At 55.7% G+C, this 20,373-nt stretch overlaps 1 protein-coding gene across 3 annotated transcripts in view; it reads left to right on the top strand.

The window, feature by feature from the left end:
- The window catches only part of TMPRSS9 (transmembrane serine protease 9), a 31,000-nt gene extending 11,336 nt beyond the window's left edge, over positions 1-19,664 (top strand). For all 3 annotated transcript variants that reach the window (XM_060007330.1, XM_060007329.1, XM_060007328.1), the window contains 12 exons: positions 61-232; positions 5,885-6,159; positions 7,795-7,931; positions 8,689-9,007; positions 10,330-10,501; positions 10,953-11,224; positions 11,755-11,891; positions 14,633-15,029; positions 17,081-17,252; positions 17,918-18,183; positions 18,320-18,456; positions 18,937-19,664. In XM_060007330.1, the coding sequence (XP_059863313.1) occupies positions 61-232; positions 5,885-6,159; positions 7,795-7,931; positions 8,689-9,007; positions 10,330-10,501; positions 10,953-11,224; positions 11,755-11,891; positions 14,633-15,029; positions 17,081-17,252; positions 17,918-18,183; positions 18,320-18,456; positions 18,937-19,098 (2,618 nt within the window). In that variant the 3' untranslated portion in view covers positions 19,099-19,664. The remainder of the gene's footprint in view (positions 1-60; positions 233-5,884; positions 6,160-7,794; positions 7,932-8,688; positions 9,008-10,329; positions 10,502-10,952; positions 11,225-11,754; positions 11,892-14,632; positions 15,030-17,080; positions 17,253-17,917; positions 18,184-18,319; positions 18,457-18,936) is intronic.
- The last annotated feature ends 709 nt before the right edge of the window (positions 19,665-20,373 follow it).

The raw sequence follows: 20,373 nt of genomic DNA, 5'->3' as shown, positions 1-20,373 counted from the left end.
AGGAACGTGGCCACACTCCTGCCTTCTTGGGGGTCCTGGATAGTGATCTCTGTCTTGCAGACTGTGGATTGCAGCCTGGCTGGAGGACAGCCGGCAGGATTGTGGGCGGTGTGGAGGCATCCCCGGGGGAGTTCCCTTGGCAAGTCAGCCTCCGAGAAAACAACGAGCACTTCTGTGGGGCCGCCGTCATTGGCGCCAGGTGGCTCGTGTCTGCTGCCCACTGCTTCAATGAGTGAGTGCACGTCCCTGAGGGCTCAGAGCCCACCCCACCCCTGTATCCCACCTACCTTCCACTCTGGGAATGCCACCTTTCCTGGGTGTCTTCAGAGCCCCTTGGAACTTATTTCCTTCCTTCCTTCCTTCCTTCCTTCCTTCCTTCCTCCCTCCCTCCCTCCCTCCCTCCCTTCCTCCCTCCCTCCCTCCTTCCTTCCTTCCCTCTCCTTTTTAAAAGATATTTATTTATTTATTTATTTATTTGGCTGTGTCGGGTCTTAGTTGCGGCACGTGGGAACTTTTGTTGCGGAGCGCGGGCTCTTCGTTGCGGCGTGCAGGCTGTCTAGATGTGGCGCGTGGGTTTAGTTGCCCCGTGGCATGTGGGATCTTAGTTCCCTGACCAGGGATTGAACCCATGTCCCCTGCATTGGAAGGCAGATTCTTAACCACTGGACCACCAGGGAAGTCCCTCCCTCTCTTTTCTTTTTGTTAAATCTGAATGCATTAATTTTTTAAAATTGTGGCAAAATATATATAACATAAATTTACCATTTTTAAGTGCACAGCTCACTGGTATGAAGTACATTCCCATTGTTGGGCAACCATCCCCAACATCATCTCCAGAACTTTCTCATCCTCCCAAACTGAAACTCTATCCCGTGTAAACCGACTCCCCAGCCCCTCCCCCAGCCCCTGGCCCCACCGTCTACTTCCTGTCTCTGTGGATCTGACTCCCCCAGGGACCTCCTGTGAGTCGAATCAGACAGTACTTGTCCTTTTGTGACTGACATTTCACTTAACCTGTTTTCAAGGTTCATCCACGTTGTATTGTGTGTCACTGCTTCTTTCCCTTTCATGGCCAGATACTATTCCAGTGTCTGGATGGACATGTGTTTATTCTTTCATCCGTCGACGGACACTTGGGTTGTGTCCACCTTTTGGCTATTGTGAATAATGCTGCTGTGAACATGGGTGTGCAGGTGTCTGAGTCACTACTTTCAATTGCTTTGGGTATAAACTCAGAGGTGGAATTGCTGGGTCACATGGTGATTCTGTGTTTACCCTTTTGAGGAAACACCATCCCGTTTTCCACAGCAGCTGCCCCATTTTCCATTCCCACCAGCAGTGCACAAGGGTTCCAATTTCTCCACATCCTTGAGAAGTTCCTTTGACGTTTATTGTAAAGCTGGTTTGGTGGTGCTGAGTTCTTTTAGCTTTTGCTTGTCTGTAAAGCTTTTGATCTCTCCATCAAATCTGAATGAGACAGGGCTTCCCTGGTGGCGCAGTGGTTGAGAGTCCGCCTGCCGATGCAGGGGACGCGGGCTCGTGCCCCGGTCCGGGAAGATCCCACGTGCCGTGGAGCGGCTGGGCCCGTGAGCCATGGCCGCTGAGCCTGCGCGTCCGGAGCCTGTGCTCCGCAACGGGAGAGGCCACAACAGTGAGAGGCCCGCGTACCGGGGGGGGGAAAAAAAAAAAAAAATCTGAATGAGAGCCTTGCTGCGTAGAGTATTCTTGGTTGTAGGCTTTTCCCTTTCATCACTTTAAATACATCATGCCACTCCCTTCTGGCCTGCAGGGTTTCTACTGAAAAGTCAGCCGATAGTCTTAAAGGAGTTCCCTTGTATGTTATTTGTTCCTGCTCCCTTGCTGCTTTTCATATTCTCTCTCTAACTTTTGTCTTTTTGATTATGATGTGTCTTGGTTTGTTACTATTTGGGGTTATCCCGTATGGGACCCTCTGTGCTTCCTGGACTTGGCTGGCTGTTTCCTTTCCCAAGTCAGGGAGGTCTTCCGCTGTTATCTCTTCAGATATTTTCTCAGGCCCTTTCTCTCTGTCTTCTCCTTCTGGGACCCCTATAATGTGAATAGTAGCATGATGGATGTTGTCCTAGTGTCTGTTAAACTGTCCTCATTCCTTTTCATTCTTTTTTTCTTTTTTATTTGGGGGGCAGTGATTTCCACTGCTATGTCTTCCAGCTCACTGATCTGTTCTTCTGCCTCATTTAGTCTCCTTTTGATTCCTTCTGCTGTGTGTTTCATTTCAGTTATTGTATTCTTCATCTCTGTTTGGTGGTTCTTTATGTTTTCTCTTTGTTTAAAATGTCTCACTTCTTACTCCGTGCCTCCGCTCCTCTCCTGAGTTCTATGATCGTCTTTGCGATCACTACCCTGAACTCTCTCTCAGGTAGGTTGCCTCTCTCTCTACCTCACTTAGTTCTTCTTCTGGGGGTTTATCTTGTTCCTTTGTCTGGAACGTGTTCCTCTGTCACCTCATTTTGTCTGAGTTGCCGTTTGTATTTTTATGTGTATGGTAGGTTCGTTGTTTCTCAACCTTGGAGAAGTGGCTTCTGGAGGACACGTCCTATGCATCCCCGCAGTGCACTCCCCGCTCATCACCCAAGCTCCATGCTCTAGGGGTTCCCTCTAAGAGGGCTGCGTGGGTCCTTCAGTTGTCGCAGGCTGACTATGTGGGCGGTCTGCTAGGCTTGGTTGGCTGCCAGGCCCCGTCTTATGTGGACGCTGCTGACTGCGGTTTAGTGGGGCTTGGTCACGAGGTGGCCGGTTGTGGGATCCTAGGGGGCCTGGGGTTAGTGCCCGACTCCTGGCAGGCAGAGCTGGTTCCTGGGGTCCGCCTGCAGGGCCCAGGGATCCCAGAGCTCGTTTCAGAGCATTGGTGGTGGTGGGGGGGGGAAGGGGCGGGTTTCGGCTACAGTTGGGTATGGGTTCTGGAGCGTCCCAGAGGTGGCCTTGGCTTACTGGTGGGCAGGGCTAGGGTCTGGCCTTCAATGCGGGATCATGGTTTTCTTGCATGTGGTGTCCGCCCACTGGTGGGCGGAGCTGGGTCTTGGCCCTCTGGTGGGCAGGGCTGTGTCTAGGGGCAGCTGTGGGCTCAGGGGGGCTCTAAGGCAGCCTGTCTGCTGATGGATGGGGCTGTGTCCCCGCCCAGTTAGTTGATTGGCCTGGGGCGTCCCAGCACTAGCGCCTGTGGGCTATTGGGGGTGGGCCCGGGTCTCCGCACTAAAGAACCAAGATGGCGGCGCCAACATTACGTCCCCAGGGCGACCCATGGCTGCCGCGCCTTGCCTCCCCAGGAGACCCTCCGAGAGCAGCAGGTAGGTTTGGTCCAGGCTTCTATCAGATGACTGCTTCTGCCCCGGGTCCCAGTGCACGTGGGATTCTCTGTGTGTCCTTTAGGAGTGAAGCGTCTATTTCCCCCAGTCCTGTGGGGCTCCTGCGACTAGCTCTGTGGGCCTCCGAAGCCCAATGCTCTGGGGGACCCTCTTCCTGGTGCTGGACCCCCAGGCTGGGGAGCCTGACGTGGGGCTCAGAACTCTCGCTCCTGTGGGAAAACCTCTGCAACGTGATTCTCCTCCAGTCCGTGGGTCCCCCACCAGGGGCCACGGGGTTTGATCATATCGTGAGTCCACCCTTCCTTCTCATTTTGTTGCGGTTCCTTCTCTCTGTCTTCGGTTGGAGAAGATCTTTTCTGGTAGGTTCCAGTCTTTTTCATCGATGGTGGTTCTGCAGGTAGTTGTGATTTGGGTGTGCTCCTGAGAGGAGGTGAGCTCAGGGTCTTTCTACTCCGCCATCTTGGCCGATCTCCCAGTCTCTCCACATCCTGGCCATTACTTGTCACTTTGTTTGTTTTTAATAATAGCCATCCTAATGGGTGTGCAGTAATGTCTCACTGTGGCTTTGATTTGCGTGTCCCTAATGATTAGTGATGTTGAGCGTCTTTTCATGTGCTTATTGGCCATTTGTGTGACATTGCTCCATCTTCTTGGGAGCAATGCCCAGTTTTTTTGTTTGTTTGTTTGGCTGTGTTGTGTCTTCGTTGCTGTGTGCAGGCTTTCTCTAGTTGTGGCGAGCAGGGGCTACTCTTTGTTGCAGTGCACAGGCTTCTCATTGCAGTGGCTTCTCTTGTTACGGAGCACAAGTTCTAGGCGTGTGGCCTTCAGTAGTTGCAGCACACGGGCTCAGTAGTTGCGGCACGCAGGCTTCAGTAGTTGTGGCACACGGGCTTCAGTAGTTGTGGCTCGCAGGCTCTAGAACACAGGCTCAGTAGTTGTGGCGCACGGGCTTAGTTGCTCCGCAGCATGTGGGATCTTCCTGGACCAGGGCTCGAACCCCTGTCCTCTGCATTGGCAGGTGGATTCTTAACCACTGCGCCACCAGGGAAGTCCCTTTGCCCAGATTTTCTCTTTTTTTGCGGTACACGGGCCTCTCACCGTTGTGGCCTCTCCCGTTGCGGAGCACAGGCTCCAGACGCGCAGGCTCAGCAGCCATGGCTCACGGGCCCAGCCGCTCTGCGGCATGTGGGATCTTCCCGGACCGGGGCACGAACCCGTGTCCCCTGCATCGGCAGGCGGACTCTCAACAACCGCACCACCAGGGAAGCCCAGCCCAGTTTTGAACTGGGTTGTTTTTTGTTGTTGAGGATGGTCAGAATCTTTAACCATGAGAGTGGCCAATCAGAATGGGGCTCACCAAAGGTGGAAGAAGGTTCTGGAAGCCTCTGGCAGTGCCAGGCATTGCTATTTGGTTATTTCCATCTGAGGAGTCCTCGGGGACAGGACAGGACAACAGGAAGCATGGGTTCCCCTGGGAAACCATTACCTACGAATTGCCCCAGGGTCACTAATGGAACAGCCTGCTGGGAATCCCAGGGAAACCTGCCCCAGGAAATGACGGTCTGGTGGACACAGGTCACATAAGCAGTGACATTCAGGGCAAGAAGAGTTGCTTTTTTATCGTTTTAAATTTCGTTTCTCTTAATATTTTATTATGAATATATTTAAGTAGAAAAGATGAAAAAATAGGACGACAAACACCCATATGCCAGTATCTGATTTCAAAAGTTATTACTATTTCACTGTATTCGTTTTTTCTCCCACTCTCTCCATTTATCTGCATCTGTAATTATTCACACACACATTCATACATATATATCTTCGCCAAACCATTTGAAATTAAGTAGAGAACATCATGACACACGGCCTCCGAATCTCCCGCATGCATTTGTGCACATAGACAAAAGAGTCTCTCACACACCCACATACCACTATCACACCCCAGAAAATTAAAAACAACCACGCAGTGTTATCTAGTAGCCAGTCCGTATTCAAGGCCTCACTCGCCTCACCCTAATCCCAGCCGTGTTGGATCCTGTCTTTGTTTAAAATACTGATAATTCGTGCTAGTTTTGTTGGGTTTTTTTTTTTTTTTTTTGGCAATCATTCTGATTTTTGACAATGTTGCATGAAAATATTATTCTTATTTGCTGCATTGGGTCTTTGTTGCTGCGCTCAGGCTTTCTCTAGTTGCGGCGAGCGGGGGCTACTCTTCGTTGTGGTGCGCGGCTTCTCAGCGCGGTGGCTTCTCTTGTTGCGGAGCACGTGCTCTAGGCGCGCAGGCTTCAGTAGTTGTGGTGCACGGGCTTAGTTGCTCCGCGGCACGTGGGATCTTCCCGGCCCAGGGCTCGAACCCGTGTCCCCTGCATTGGCAGGCAGATTCTTAACCACTGCGAAACCAGGGAAGTCCGAAAATATCATTATTAGTCTCGATGGCTGAGCTTTGGGGCGCCTCCTTAACACTTGCCCGCTGGGTGAGTGCCTCACCCTCCAGCCCCATCCTCAGTGGGCCTCTGAGCGGGGGTTTGTCTGCCCTGCAGATTCCAAGACCCCACCGAGTGGGTGGCTTACGCGGGCAGCACCTACCTCAGCGGCTCGGAGGCCAGCACGGTGCGGGCCCGAGTGGCCCGGATCATCACGCACCCCTTCTACAACTCTGACACGGCCGACTTCGACGTGGCGGTGCTCGAGCTGGGTGGCCCCCTGCCCTTCAGCAGGCATGTGCAGCCCGTGTGCCTCCCAGCCGCCGTGCACGTCTTCCCGCCCCGGAAGAAGTGTCTGATCTCGGGCTGGGGCTACCTCAAGGAGGATTTCCGTAAGCACCATACCGCCCGCAGCCTCTCCAGGCAGCCAGCAAAGCCCAGCCAAGCAAGCAACACACAGTCCGGCCTCATTAGCCGCGGATTCTGTATTTGCGAATTCACCTACTCGCTAAAATTCATTTGCCTCCCCAAGTGGATGCTCGTGGGGGAATCTGTGATTGTTCCCTGTTGTGCAATTTGAGTCGTTCCCAGCTGAGGTGGAGCTGGGCAATACCCTGCCTCTTGGTTCAGCTCAGACTGGAAACCAGTGTCCTTTTCGTGGTCTATTTACTGCCACTTTTTTTTCCTGCATTTTTGTGCTTTTTGTGGCAGGTTTCACAAAATCTAAACAGGCCCCAAGCGTAGAGCTGAAGTGCTGGCTAGCGTCCTAAGTGCAGGAGGGCTGGGATGTGCCTAATGGGCAGAAAGTACGTGGGTTAGATGAGCTTCGTTCAGGCAAGAGTTACAGCGCTGTGGGCTGTGAGCTCAGTGGTAACAAATCAACAGTGTATGTTAAGTGAAGTGTCTTTAAGCAGAAACACACGTACCATCATGAGGTTATGTAATTACGGATCGGCTGTGACCGGAGGCTCTCAGGAACCTGACCCCGTGTAACCCCCGGAGCAGTGGGGCAGTGTTCACTGATTCAGTGTTTGGGTCATTTTATAGAACAGAACTGCCTCATATCGACTGTAACCTGATGGTGATAAATGCTGGGAAGGAAACCAGTAGGAAAAATGAGTTGGGGGCGGGGACAGCTTTAGGAAAGGGCCTGAGATGGTGACACTTCAGCTAAGACCAGGCTTCCTACTCCAGGGACTGGGCAGGAAGCAAATCAGACAGAAACCCCTGTTCACATGGAGCCCCCAGTCCAGACCAGTGCCTCCCAATAAAACTTCCCTCAGTGGTGGACACGAGCCACATCTGTGCCATCCACAACGGGGGCCAGCAGCCCTGTGACACGGGCTAGCGCTACCAAGAAACTGAGTTTTACATTTCATGTCATTGTAATGAATTTCCATCTGCATTTAAATAGCCTCATGTGGGCAGTGGCTACCATACCCAGACAGAACAATTCCAGGGGGCAGTAGATAATGAACAAGATAAGTGGCAAATGGTGATGTACAGAATGGAGAAAAATAAGGCCGGGGTTGGGGGGGGCTGCAATTTAAAATAGGAGATGAGAGGAGGAAGGCGGACAGATTCTGCAGGGACAAGCATTCTAGGCAGCCAGAACGGCATGTGCAAAGGGCCTGGGGTGCCAGGGTAGGTGGTCCAAGCTTGGGTATTTGGATTGAGCTGGGCGGGTGGGGGGGGGACACCCTGGAGCATTTGAGGAAAAGGTTACGTAATCTGATTTAATGTTTAGCCAAGATGGGGCTACGGCTGGACTAAGAAAAGATTCCAGCAGGTAAGGGGGAGCTCAGGGCGGGCAGGTTTGGGGAGGGGAGGGGAGGAGCCTAGTCTTGCCACTTAGCTGTCCAGGCCGAGACGGTGGTCAGTGGGCATTGATGGACCTGGCTCATTTCTGATCTGGGGCTGCAGCAGCTCCACCGCAGCTGGGGAAACGGAAGCTCAGCCTCCTGGCTCGGGGTGGCTGCCAGGGTCCTGGAGTGCTCACCCTGCTTGTCTCTCCCCATGCTGGGCAGTGGTCAAGCCGGAGATGCTGCAGAAAGCCACCGTGGAGCTGCTGGACCAGGCCCTGTGCGCCAGCCTGTATGGCCACTCGCTCACCGACAGGATGCTGTGTGCCGGCTACCTGGATGGGAAGGTGGATTCCTGCCAGGTGAGCCCGGTGCCTGGGAAAGAAGCCAGAGGCCCCTGACGACGCCTTGCCAGCCCCTGAAGTGGCTGGGAAAGGCCCCCAGGTTTCCGCCCGAGGTTCCCCTCTCCCCGCAAGGGGGAGCCTTCTGTTGCTGGTCCACCACCTAAATTTCCTCTGCTTGGTTTGTCACATGGCTGTGGATTTCCTTTTTAATTTATATCTTTGCTCTCCTTTCTAAGGCCTGGTGGGTGGGGAGCGGCTGCTACATGCGCTCAGGGTGCCACATCAGAGCCAGAAGCTGGAGAAAACAGCGGGAAATAGTGAGAGAGCGCTTGTGTTTAAGGATGAAAGAGTCGCGGTGAGCTGGGTGTGAGGAGAAGGCAAAGGATAGCAAGACAGGATGAGTGAGGGCAGATGCGGCCCTGCAGGAGGACGCCGCATGATGACTGGAGGTTCCTAAGCCACTGGTGACATTACCCAGGGTCTGCTGGGCTAAGGAGAGGAGGGGATACTGTTTATTTGGGTTGGGTTTTTAACTGCCAGTGGTAGAACTGAAAGAGGTCTTAGAGATCTCATAGCCCAACTGTCCTATTTTATTTTTTTTAGAAGAGGAGTCTGAGGTTCCGAGATGTGAGGTATCAGCCCACATGTGCTCCGTGAGGCTGTGGGGAGAAGGCCCCCAACCAGGGCTCCTTCTCTGACCCTGTGGCTCTGGGATTGGGACCGGCTGCAGCCACGGAGCCCCGACCCCTCCTGAGGGTGTGCCTTTGTCTCCCAGGGCGACTCGGGGGGCCCCCTGGTCTGCGAGGAGCCCTCCGGAAGGTTCTTCCTGGCCGGCATCGTGAGCTGGGGAATCGGCTGTGCAGAAGCCCGGCGTCCGGGGGTGTACGCCCGAGTGACCAGGCTGCGTGACTGGATCCTGGAGGCCATTGCCGCTGCAAGCAAGCCTCTGGCCCCCACGGCGGCTCCTGCCCCGGCCATCCCCAGCACCGCCTGGCCCACCAGCCCACAGAGCCCGGCGGTCAACACACCCACCAGGCCCACGCTGGCCCCCAGCGCCGTGCCTCTCGACTCAGCCACTGCATCTAAGCCACAAGGTACTTTCTGGGGAGACAGCAGAAGTGGGTGTCCGCTCCGTGCGGGGTTGGGTGGATTGGTACTGGCTTTCCGAAGCTGTCTGTGGGGAAGAGCTAGGTGATTGATTAGTGATGTCTGTCAAATGCCCAGGCAAAGGCTATTTTCACATTTACTGCCTGATGACACCTACTGCCGGCCTGGAGGAGGGTGTACTCAGAATATCCCGAAGGGTCAGCAAGAGGCCAGTGACCGTGACGATGGGGCCAGGGTGGGAGAGCGACTGACCTGGGGTCACCGCAGACACGAGCACCCACACGAAGCACACTTCACCTGTCTCGACTTTGTGGTTTCCGAGGACCCAGGTCCAGTCACTGCCCGGATCTGACACTGATCCGCCTTTGTGGTCCCACAGACCTGCGAGGCTCAAAGCCAGTCGAAACTCTGCCTCTTTTTTTGTTTTTTAACACAAAAATCTCTTTTATTCTTGGTTGCTCCTACGCAATCATTTAACAATTCAAGACTTATATTGTAATTAATAACGTGAAATTCTGACAGACAGTGGTATACAAAGTCAATTAAGATGTGCTTCCCATCTTTATTAAATATTGAAAAATAAAGAGTAGGAAAGAATAGTAAAGTATACTCCCATTAGAAAGAATACATGATTTATGTTGAGTACATACCAGTTTTCCAAAGTACTGTGTACCTGGCCAAAGATATATTGCTAAAGACACACGTACACAGGGGTACACACACGTGCATACAATCGAATAAACATCGCACAACACATAATATAGAAAAAGTTATATGTAACAAAAATGAAAAAATTGTGATATTATATTGTTTTTGCCTATGGAAATGAGTATCAAATTAACTTCTTTTCATTTTTTCCCTATTTTATTATTATTTCTTTTTAATTTTTTATTGGAGTGTAGTTGTTTAACTGTGCCTCATTTAAAGTCGCCTGCACCCACCCTGCCCCCAAGCCCGTAACAGCCCGACTCTGCCTTTGTCCAGAGCCGCCCGGGCTGTGGCCTGTGTCTGCCGTGCTGACACTGGTGGGGACAGGGCTGCTGTGATTTTCACTGGTGGGAACAGGGCTGCTGTGATTTTATCTTCTTTTTCGCCCATATCCCCCCAGCTGGGCCGCGTACTTGTACTTGAGACCTTAGGGCTCCTTTAAGCCTCGATTTCTTCATGTGTGTGACGGGATGGTTGTGCCCCGGCCCAGCCAGAGCCCGGAGGCTGTGCCCTGTGTCCCGAGGCCCCTCTGGAACCAGGGTGGTCCCGCCGCCCGCCGAGCGGGCTGAGATGCGCGGGCCCTCCTGTCTCGTCCCCGCAGAGTGCGGGGCCAGGCCGGCGCTGGAGAAGCCCACCCGGATCGTGGGCGGGCTCGGGGCCGCCTCCGGGGAGGTGCCCTGGCAGGTCAGCCTGAAGGAGGGTTCCCGGCACTTCTGTGGAGCCACCGTGGTGGGGGACCGCTGGCTGCTGTCTGCCGCCCACTGCTTCAACCAGTAAGGCCCCCTCGGCTCCCCCGTCATCACCGGGTCCCCCCACCATCAAATCCCCGTGCATGCAGAGACCACTTAGGACCCAGCACGTGGCCAGGGTCACGTCCAGCTGCGGGGTGCGGGGTAGGGGGCGGATGGGGGGCAGCGTGAAGAAGTAGGGGGCTCTGGGGAGTGGCTTCTGGGAGGATCCTGTCGAGCTGGTCTGTGAGGGACACAGAGGGGCCGAGTTGGGGGGCAGGCTCCTCCCCTCCACTCAAGGGCAGGTGGCATTGACCTCTGATTGTCACAAAGCCGTGGGGGTCTCTCATGCCTTCTTGTCCCAGAAGGAAATGAGGCCCGGGGGGGCTCCCTGCCTTGCCCACGGTCTTGTGGTGCCCTCCCCGGGGCCTCGGTCCCGCAGCTCTGCCCGGTGCCCGGGGGGCGGCAGGGAGTCTGAGCGGCCCCTTCCCGGCAGCACAAAGGTGGAGCTGGTGCGGGCCCACCTGGGCACCGCGTCCCTCTCGGGCGTCGGCGGGAGCCCCGTGAAGATGGGGCTCAGGCGGGCGGTGCTGCACCCCCAGTACAATCCCAGCATCCTGGACTTCGACGTGGCCGTGCTGGAGCTGGCCAGGCCCCTGGTCTTCAACAAGTACGTGCAGCCTGTCTGCCTGCCCCTGGCCATCCAGAAGTTCCCCGTGGGCCGCAAGTGCGTGATCTCTGGATGGGGCAACACGCAGGAGGGAAACGGTGAGCCTCCGCCCCCCACCCCGCCCGGGGCTCTGGTCCCACCGCCCGCAGACCACTCACCTCTCCACTAACTCGGGGTCGCAAACTCCGGCCCATGGGACCAGTGCGGCTGCTTTTTATAAATAAAGTTTTATTGGCACGCAGCCATGCCCACTCACTCACTGACAGCCCCGGGCGGCTTTCCTGCTACAAAAGCAGAGCTGCGGGGTCCCAACAGGCTGTCTGGCCTGTAGAGCAGAACATATTTACTCTGTGGCCCTTTATGGAAAAGGTTTGGGGACCCTTGTGCTTCCCTTTGAGACCTCACAGTAGCCCCCTTGCAGGTCACCCAAGGTGCTAGGGAATCCGCTCAGGGACAGTGGTGAGATTCTAGGGTGACTTTACATCCCTGCAAGGCCGTGGGCCTCCGGGCCTTGGCCTGTAGGACGGGGATGGCGCCTCCCTCTGGGGTTGTGGTCAGAGTGAAGCCGGCTACTGAACAGTGGTCCCCGTGTAAGTGGCCCTCGGGGGTGGTCTCCTTGTCCTGGCAGCCACCAAGCCTGACCTCCTGCAGCGGGCATCCGTGGGCATCATAGACCAGAAGGCATGCAGCGCCCTCTACAACTTCTCACTCACGGACAGGATGATCTGTGCGGGGTTCCTGGAGGGCAAGGTTGACTCCTGCCAGGTGAGTCCAGGAGGGACCCGGTTTAGAGAGATCGTGATACGTCCAAACAGAAGATGAGGCAGCAGTTTTCAAGTATGTGGTAGATCTACACAAGATATATACACACTGATTTTAAAAGCTGTCTCGTATATGTTAACTGAAGAAAAGCTAATCATACGTGAGTACGTATATGACCACCCTGTCACACTTGACACGTGGCTGACCCATTTTTAAGGGGAAACAAATCAGCTCCAGAACATAAAAAGAAGCTAGCTGAACCCTGCTATCAAGGCCAGAGAAACACAGAGGTGAAGAAATTCAGGGAGCTCCCTGGCGGTCCAGCGGTCAGGCTTGGCGCTTTCACTGCCGTAGCCTGGGTTCAATCCCTGGTTGGGGAACTAAGATCCCACAAGCCGCGTGACATGGCAAAAAAAAAAAAAGAAAAAAAAATTTTAAAAAGGAAATGCACAGGCCAGTCTTACTTAGAAGCATAGATGAAAAAACCCTTAATAAAACATTAGCAAATTCAAGCCAGCAGGGTATGTGTTATAAGGGAAACACATCACAACCAAAGTGAGTTGATGTCATAAAAAGTTTGGCTCCACACAAGACAATCCATTAATGCTATTCATTGCATTAGTACACTGAAGGGGAGAAACAGGATAATTGTCAAAATCACAGAAAAAAGCATCTGATAGTTTTTAACAACATTTTTAATTAAAAAATTAAAAAATTCTAACCCTATGATAGACATATAATGGAAACCTACAGCACATTATGCTTTAAAGTTTTTTTATTTTACTGAAGTATAGTTTACTTACAATGTTGTGTTAGTTTCTGGTGTACAGCAAAGTGACTCAGTTATACGTCTGTATGTATACACATATATACATATATATATTCTTTTCCATTAGTTTATTTCAAGATATTGAATATAGTTCCTTGTGCTATACAGTAAAGCCTTGTTGTTTATCTATTTTGTATATAGTTAGCGTGTATCTGTTAATCCCAAATTCCTAATTTCCCCTCCCCCCTCCCCTTCCCCTTTGGCAACCACAGGTCTGTTCTCTTCTGTTTCTGTTTCACAAATAAGTTAATTTGTGTCATATTTTAGATTCTACATGTAAGTGATATCATATGGTATTTGTCGTTCTCTTTCTGACTTACTTTGCTTAGTATGGTAATCTCTAGGTCCATCCATGTTTTTGCAAATGGCATTATTTCATTCTTTTTTATGGCTGAGTAATATTCCATTGTATAAATGTACCACATCTTCTTTGTCCATTCATCTGTTGATGGACATTTAGGTTGCTTCCATGTCTTGGCTACTGTAAATAGTGCTGCTGTGAATGTTGGGGGGCATATATCGTTTCGAATTAATTTTTTTTTTTTTTTTTTTTTTTTTTTGCGGTACGCGGGCCTCTCACTGTTGTGGCCTCTCCCGTTGCGGAGCATAGGCTCCGGACGCGCAGGCTCAGCGGCCATGGCTCACGGGCCCAGCCGCTCCGCGGCATGTGGGATCTTCCCGGACCGGGGCACGAACCCATGTCCCCTGCATCGGCAGGTGGACTCTCAACCACTGCGCCACCAGGGAAGCCCTGAATTAAATTTTTTGTCTTTTCCAGATATATGCCCAGGAGTGAGATTGATGGATCATATGGCAACTCTATTTTTAGTTTTTTTGGGGCTGCGCCGCACAGCATGCGGGATCTTAGTTCCCCGACCAGGGATCGAACCCATGCCCCCTGTAGTGGAAGCATGGAGTCCTAACCACTGGACCGCCAGGGAAGTCCCTACTTGTAGTTTTTTAAGGAACCTCCACACTGTTCTCCACAGTGGCTGCACCAACTTACATTCCCACCCACAGTGTAGGAGGGTTCCCTTTTCTCAGCATGAGGTGGTACCTCATTGTAGTTTCGATTTGCATTTCTGTAATAATTAGTGATGTTGAGCATCTTTTCATGTGCCTGTTGGCCATCTGTATGTCTTCTTTAGAGAAATGTCTGCTTAGATCTTCTGCCCGTTTTTCGATTGGGTGGTTTGGTTTTTTGTTGTTGAGTTGTATGAGGTGTTTGTATATTTTGGAGAGTAAGCCCTTGTCGGTTGCATCGCTTGCAAGTATTTTCTCCCATTCCGTAGGTTGTCTTTTCTTTTTTTTTTTTCTTTTTTTTTTATGGTTTCTTTTGCTGTGCAAAAACTTGTAAGTTTGATTAGGTCCCATTTGTTTATTTTTGCTTTTATTTCTATTGCCTTGGGAGACTGACCTAAGAAAACATTGGCGCGATTTATGTCAGTGAATGTTTTGCCTATGCTCTCTCCTAGGTGTTTTACGGTGTCACGGCTTACATTTAAGTCTTTAAGCCATTCTGAGTTTATTTTTGTGCATGGCGTGAGGGTGTGTTCTAACTTCACTGATCTACATGCGGCTGTCCTGCCTTCCCAACACCACTTGCTGAAGAGACTGTCTTTTTCCCACTGTATATTCTTGCCCAGGAGAGTTCTTTTCTTTAGGGTTTTCTGCTGTTTTGTTTTGTTTCCAATGCAAAAGTAAGAGCAATCCTGGCTCAGAGAGAGGTGACTTGCTCAAGGTCACACAAGGTCTCACAGCCCCACGCGGGCGTGAGGCCCGTCCTGCTGAGGTCCTGTGCGTGTCCAGCTCTGCTGAGTTGTTTCTCCCACTCGTGGCAGCACGGGAGCGCCTGGCGGTGCCTCTGCAGAGAGGGTGCCGGTATGGTCAGTGGCCCTCTGTCCTTCCTTTTCAGGGTGACTCTGGGGGACCCCTGGCCTGTGAGGAGACGCCTGGCGTGTTCTATCTGGCAGGGATTGTGAGCTGGGGCATCGGCTGTGCTCAGGCCAAGAAGCCAGGCGTGTACACCCGCATCACCCGGCTGAAGGGCTGGATCCTCGCCATCATGTCCTCCCACTCCCTCTCCACGCCCCCGCCGTCCACCACGAGGACGCCCACCAGCAGTCACCCTGCCAGGACGACGGCTGGCCTCACGGTCCTGGGGGTCGTGGCCAGCAGACCCACCCCCTGGGCCACCAGCAGGGTGACCAGCCAACCTGCCAACAGGACCACCACAGCCATGACCACCACCACTAGCGGACAGACACCACCTCCACACGCCACGGAGACCACTGTGGGCTCCCAGCTACCAGGTACCCAGAGAAATGGAGTGACGTGGGTGGGTGGCGGGAGTCCTGTGTCACCTGCTAGGGCTGCTGTCACAGCGTCCCAGTCTGGGGGGTGGAGATGGTGTCGGCAGGGCTGGAGTCCTCTGAGGCCTCTCTCCTCGGTGTGAGGACGGCCATCTTCTCCCCGCATCCTCATGTGGTCTCCCCTCTGTGGGTGTCTGTGTCCTAATCTCCTCTTATTATACGGACACCAGTCATGCTAGATTAGGGCCACCCGAACCTCATTTTACTTTAATCGTCTCTTTAAAGGCCCCATCTCCAAAAGTCCCATCCTGAGGTTCTGGGGGTCAGGGGCTTCCACTTACGAATTTTGAAGGGGACACAAGTCAGACCATCGTAGGCCCCTCCGGCAGGGACCCGGCACTGACAGGGCAGATGCACACGTTAACGGCTGGTCCCACAGGCCTAAGCGGGGTACAACAGGGCAGTAACTGGCTGACAGATGAGACAGAGAACATGGCCCTGAGCTTGCGTCTGAGATGTGGAGTTCATTTTTATTAAATGTTCATCAGAACCATAGGAAACCGCCCTATTTCTGGGTCAGAAGTAAGGCCCCATCTAATGTAGGCAAGTTCCTATGCCTCAGATAGATGCCGTCCACAGTGTCCCGGGCACCAAGCTTAGAACGGGGCCCGGCTTCTGTTCCCCGCCCTTCGTCGCCCCCCACATTCACACAGAGGCTGGCCCAGTCACCCCAAGTCCCCAGATACAGACCTGCACCCACAAAGTCAGGGTTACGGGCTCGCTGCAGCAAGGCAGCGCACACCAAAGAACCAAGGGGCGGCTCACCAGAGGGAGAGGCAGGCGCTGTGGGATCCGGGGCAGAGGGGTGGAGGGGACGCTGAGAGGAAGCAGAGTTTGACCGGCTCAGAGCAAAGCAGACCACGTGCCAGGGGTCTGGACATGGTGCCTCTCCGGGTACCACAAGAAAGTCGAGTCCAGAGACCCCTCAGCTGAGGTGCTGGACTGGGCTGGAAATCGGGGCACGGTCTCTGTGACTGAGATCCTCCAGGCGCAAGGGGAACTCGCTGCCCCTGCCCGTCCAGCAGGGATACTCAGAGGAGGGGGCGTTTTGATACTTTACGGCTGCACCGTGTCCTTGGGAGAAATACGGGTTCTTGTTAACTCTGCAGCCGGCTGTCTCTGGGTCGGGCCTCCAGCCTGGTGATTCTTCCTTTTCCCGTAGCTACAGTTCTCAACACGGGGGCCAGGAGGTGGAGGGGGGTTCCTGACACGGCACACATTGTTCGGTGTGGGGACAGGAGGGCCTTCCCCGACCATGGAGGGCAGGGGAGGCGGCTGGCTGGTGGGAGACAGGGCTGGGGAGGGGGGCACTGGCTGTGGAGCTGGAAAACAGCCTGTGGGAATTATCAGATGTGTACCTGAGCGCGCCCCCCCCCCCCCCCGCCCCGGGTGCCGACGGCGGTCCCTGCAGCACTCCTCGGAGCTACCCGTTTGGTCTTCCTACTCTTGTGTTCCGAGGGTGCACCCTGTGCTGCAGGTGGGGAAGGGTGTCACAGGACGGAGGGACTACCCTGGGAAGGACACTGGGTCACTAGACCCAGGTAAAGAGCCCCTGACAGGGCATCCAGGAAGACCAGCCAGTGCAGGAGCTGGTGAGACCAGGCAGGGCCTCCTGGGAAGCAGCTGGGGTGTGCAAAGGCCCTGGGGCAGCAGGGAACTTGGCTCCTAGGGGCCTGAAAGAGGCCTGGGAGGAGTGGGGAGCGACAGGGGATGCTGGCCTGGCCCCCAGCTGGGGAGGTGAGGCCCCAAGGCTGAGGTTACAGGAACCAAACTTAAATGCATTATCTGAGAAAAGCCCTGAAGAGGCTCGTTTGTAGGACCAAGCGCCAGGCCCAGGGTCCCTGGGGGAAGGCGTTTCCCCGAGGTGGGTCCCCCACCCCACTCCCTGCTCCCAGGCACCGCTACCCGGGACTGCGCGCAGGGGCGAAGCTGGGCGGTCTGCGTGGAGGAGGCGTGGTCTGACCGCCGACCCATGCCCGCCTCTCCCGCAGACTGCGGCCTGGCGCCGGCAGCAACGCTGACCAGAATCGTGGGCGGCAGCGCCGCGGGCCGCGGGGAGTGGCCGTGGCAGGTGAGCCTGTGGTTACGGCGGCGGGAGCACCGCTGCGGGGCCGTGCTGGTGGCCGAGAGGTGGCTGCTGTCGGCAGCGCACTGCTTTGACGTGTGAGTCCCGCCCGCCCCGAATGGCCCGTGTCCGTGGTTCACCGGGACCCAATCGTAGCCCAAAAACTCAGGGTGTGGCGCCTCCGCGCCTTTGCCTGCAAAGCCCTTTCCCCGACACCCGCTGCCCCAGGCCATACCCTCTTCCGCACAGCCCTCCCCTGGCCACACAGGGCAGCGGGGCGAAGTCCAGTGCCCGACTCCCACCAAACGGGGCGGCTCCGGGCCAGCGGGACACCTCCATCCCTAGCACCACCCTAAAGGTCACCCAGTGGGGAGTCCCCTTCCTGGCAGGGTGCGCAGTAGGAGGACCAGGCCAGGGGCCTGCCCTCCACGGAGAAACCCAGCTCAGGATGCGCCTCGCGGTGCCGAGCTCACAGCGGGTGGGCAGGCGGGAGAGCCGTAATATTAGGTGGAAATGGACACAGCTTGTAGTGTCACCTCAGTGCCTGGGGGCCGGCTGGGCGCGTTCAGGCGCGGGGGCCCCCCCTCGTCCTCCCTGCTGTTCTAGGACAAAGGGACGACTCAACCGAGGTCAAGTGCCCGATCTGAGGTTTCCCCAGCCGACCGCGGACGCAGCCCCCGCGGGGCAGGGTGCCGGGGAGCCCCGGGCGAGCAGCGCTGGGGTGCGGGGACCCGGGCGGACGCTTGTCCCCGACGTCCCGCAGCTACGGGGACCCCAAGCAGTGGGCGGCCTTCCTGGGCACGCCGTTCCTGAGCGGCGCTGAGGGGCAGCTGGAGCGCGTGGCGCGCATCCACAAGCACCCCTTCTACAACCTCTACACGCTGGACTACGACGTGGCGCTGCTGGAGCTGGCGGGGCCCGTGCGCCGCAGCCGCCTGGTGCGGCCCATCTGCCTGCCCGAGCCCGCGCCTCGGCCCCCCGACGGCGCGCGCTGCGTCATCACCGGCTGGGGCTCCGTGCGCGAGGGAGGTAGGCGCGGATGGGCCCCCCACCCCCCGAGGGTTAAGGGTCCGGGGGCGTCGGGAAGGACCCCGCCTGCACCCCCATCGGGAGTCCCAACGGCGCAGGGAGGGCGCGGGCCCACCAGGTCCCTTCTCGCCCGCAGGCTCGATGGCGCGGCAGCTGCAGAAGGCGGCCGTGCGCCTCCTCAGCGAGCAGACGTGCCGCCGCTTCTACCCGGTGCAGATCAGCAGCCGCATGCTGTGCGCGGGCTTCCCACAGGGCGGCGTGGACAGCTGCTCGGTGAGCGCACTGTGCAACTGGACCGGGGCTCCGCGAGCCAGGCCCCACCCTGCGGTGCGCTTCCTCAGTTAGATCAAACAGGGCACCTTTTGGGTCTCCGAGTTTCCACTGGACAGCCACTTCGTGGACACCCCTAAGAAGCCGGCATTCCCCCCACTGCACCCTCCCCCACCCCTCAGAGGGTCAGGAGCAGGCCGGGCAGAGGCTGTGGGCTGAGGCCCGGTTCTGCTCCTGGACCGCCAGGCGGGTGCCCACCAATGTCTGCCAGGCGGATGAACGCTCACCCGAGCACTGAACCAATTTCCCAGATAATACGAGTGAGGCTCACAGAGGAAGCCACTAGCTGGGGTCACGGGGGAGCCCAGGTGACACTCCCGTGGTGGCCCAGGAGCACGCAGATAAGGCCAGCCCACCCCTGGCTGCTGCCGGGGAGATACTGCCTGCTCTGAGTTCCTTTCCTCTCTCCTCTCCTTTCCTCAGGGTGACGCTGGGGGACCCCTGGCCTGCAGGGAGCCCTCTGGCCGGTGGGTGCTAACTGGGGTCACCAGCTGGGGTTACGGCTGTGGGCGACCCCAGTTCCCAGGCGTCTACACCCGGGTGGCTGCCGTGAGAGGTTGGATCGGGCAGAACATCCAAGAGTGACCGCCGAACGGCTGCCCAGGCCTGGGACCAGCGACGCGAAGGTGGCAGGAACCAGCCGGCCACCCTTCCAGAGGAGGGGGTCCAGGTGGCAGGCGGGGGGTGGAGGGGTTGTGGGTTAACTGGGGTGCAATCTAACTGCGTATTTTGTTCCAATAAACACAGCCCCTCGTCTGCAGCCCGCTGGCTCAGCCCTCCATGTCACAGAAACGACGACTGCCCGCCCCTCAGCCAGGGCCCAGAGGTGGGAGGAAAGATGGGGGCGGGGAGGCCTTCCCGGAGAGGGCCACCCCCAGCCTTGGGCAGCCTCACCTTCGAGGCTCCCTTTTATGTGACCGACGCTCCCTGTCACCCGGGAACCCAGGAGTGCTCGGGAAAGAAGGGGAGGGGGGCGCTGAGGCTCAGTCCCCACAGAGGCCCCTAGAGGGGAGACGCACAGGGTTCTCTGCGCCGTACTCAGCATCTATTTGTGTGACCCCAGGAGGTCACGGTTCAGAAGGGGTGTGGCCACAACTCCCGCGTCCAAACCCGGATGCTATGCCCAGGGCATGAGGTTGATCGCCCCGAGCGTGTTGATCGCCCCGAGCGTGTTGCCAGAGCTGCTCCAGGTCTTTGCTCAAGTCTCCGGCCCCGACCCTTAGAAGCGTCCTTGCTCACGACCCTCTGACCCCCCACCTTTAGCGGGAGTCAACACAATCTTTTTAAGTTAAAGGGTCCAGAGCTACACACACACACACACACACACAAAGAAAAAAACCAAACGGAACCGCTGGGACCAAGATGGCGACAAATCTGACCTCCAACAGACCAAGTCTCGTTATACGCTGATTTGACTACATGAGCATATTAAATGACACACCTACCGGCAGCCACGACCAGGTATTAAGGATCAAAACAGGATAAAAAGGGGGTGACCCCCCCCACTCCCTCGGAAAAGCCCTGCCCCTCCCCCGCAGACTACTGCATATGGGTCCCCAGCATTAGCCTCACTCCTCCTCCCTTTAAAATTAAATCCCCCTCACCAGGGGGGCAAGAAGTTCGTCTGTGAACTTAGCTCCCGCTTCTCCAGTCTCTGGCCACTGAATAAAGCTTGCGCATGTCAGCTTCTGCTTCCTTATTCACCCACTCCCGAACTCGAATGGAAAAAGGACGCCACCCCCCATCCCGAGGCAGCCAGCTTTGGCCAGGCGAGCGGGTCCATACGATTCAATTCGGGAACAAATTTTGGCACCCAACGTGGGGCCCATTCCGTCCTGTAACTCAGGGCTGAACTCACTG

The sequence above is a fragment of the Delphinus delphis genome, chromosome 3 (genome assembly GCF_949987515.2).
Source record: "Delphinus delphis chromosome 3, mDelDel1.2, whole genome shotgun sequence".
NCBI lineage: Eukaryota > Metazoa > Chordata > Mammalia > Artiodactyla > Delphinidae > Delphinus > Delphinus delphis.
This window is presented reverse-complemented; position numbering and strand designations above follow the sequence as displayed.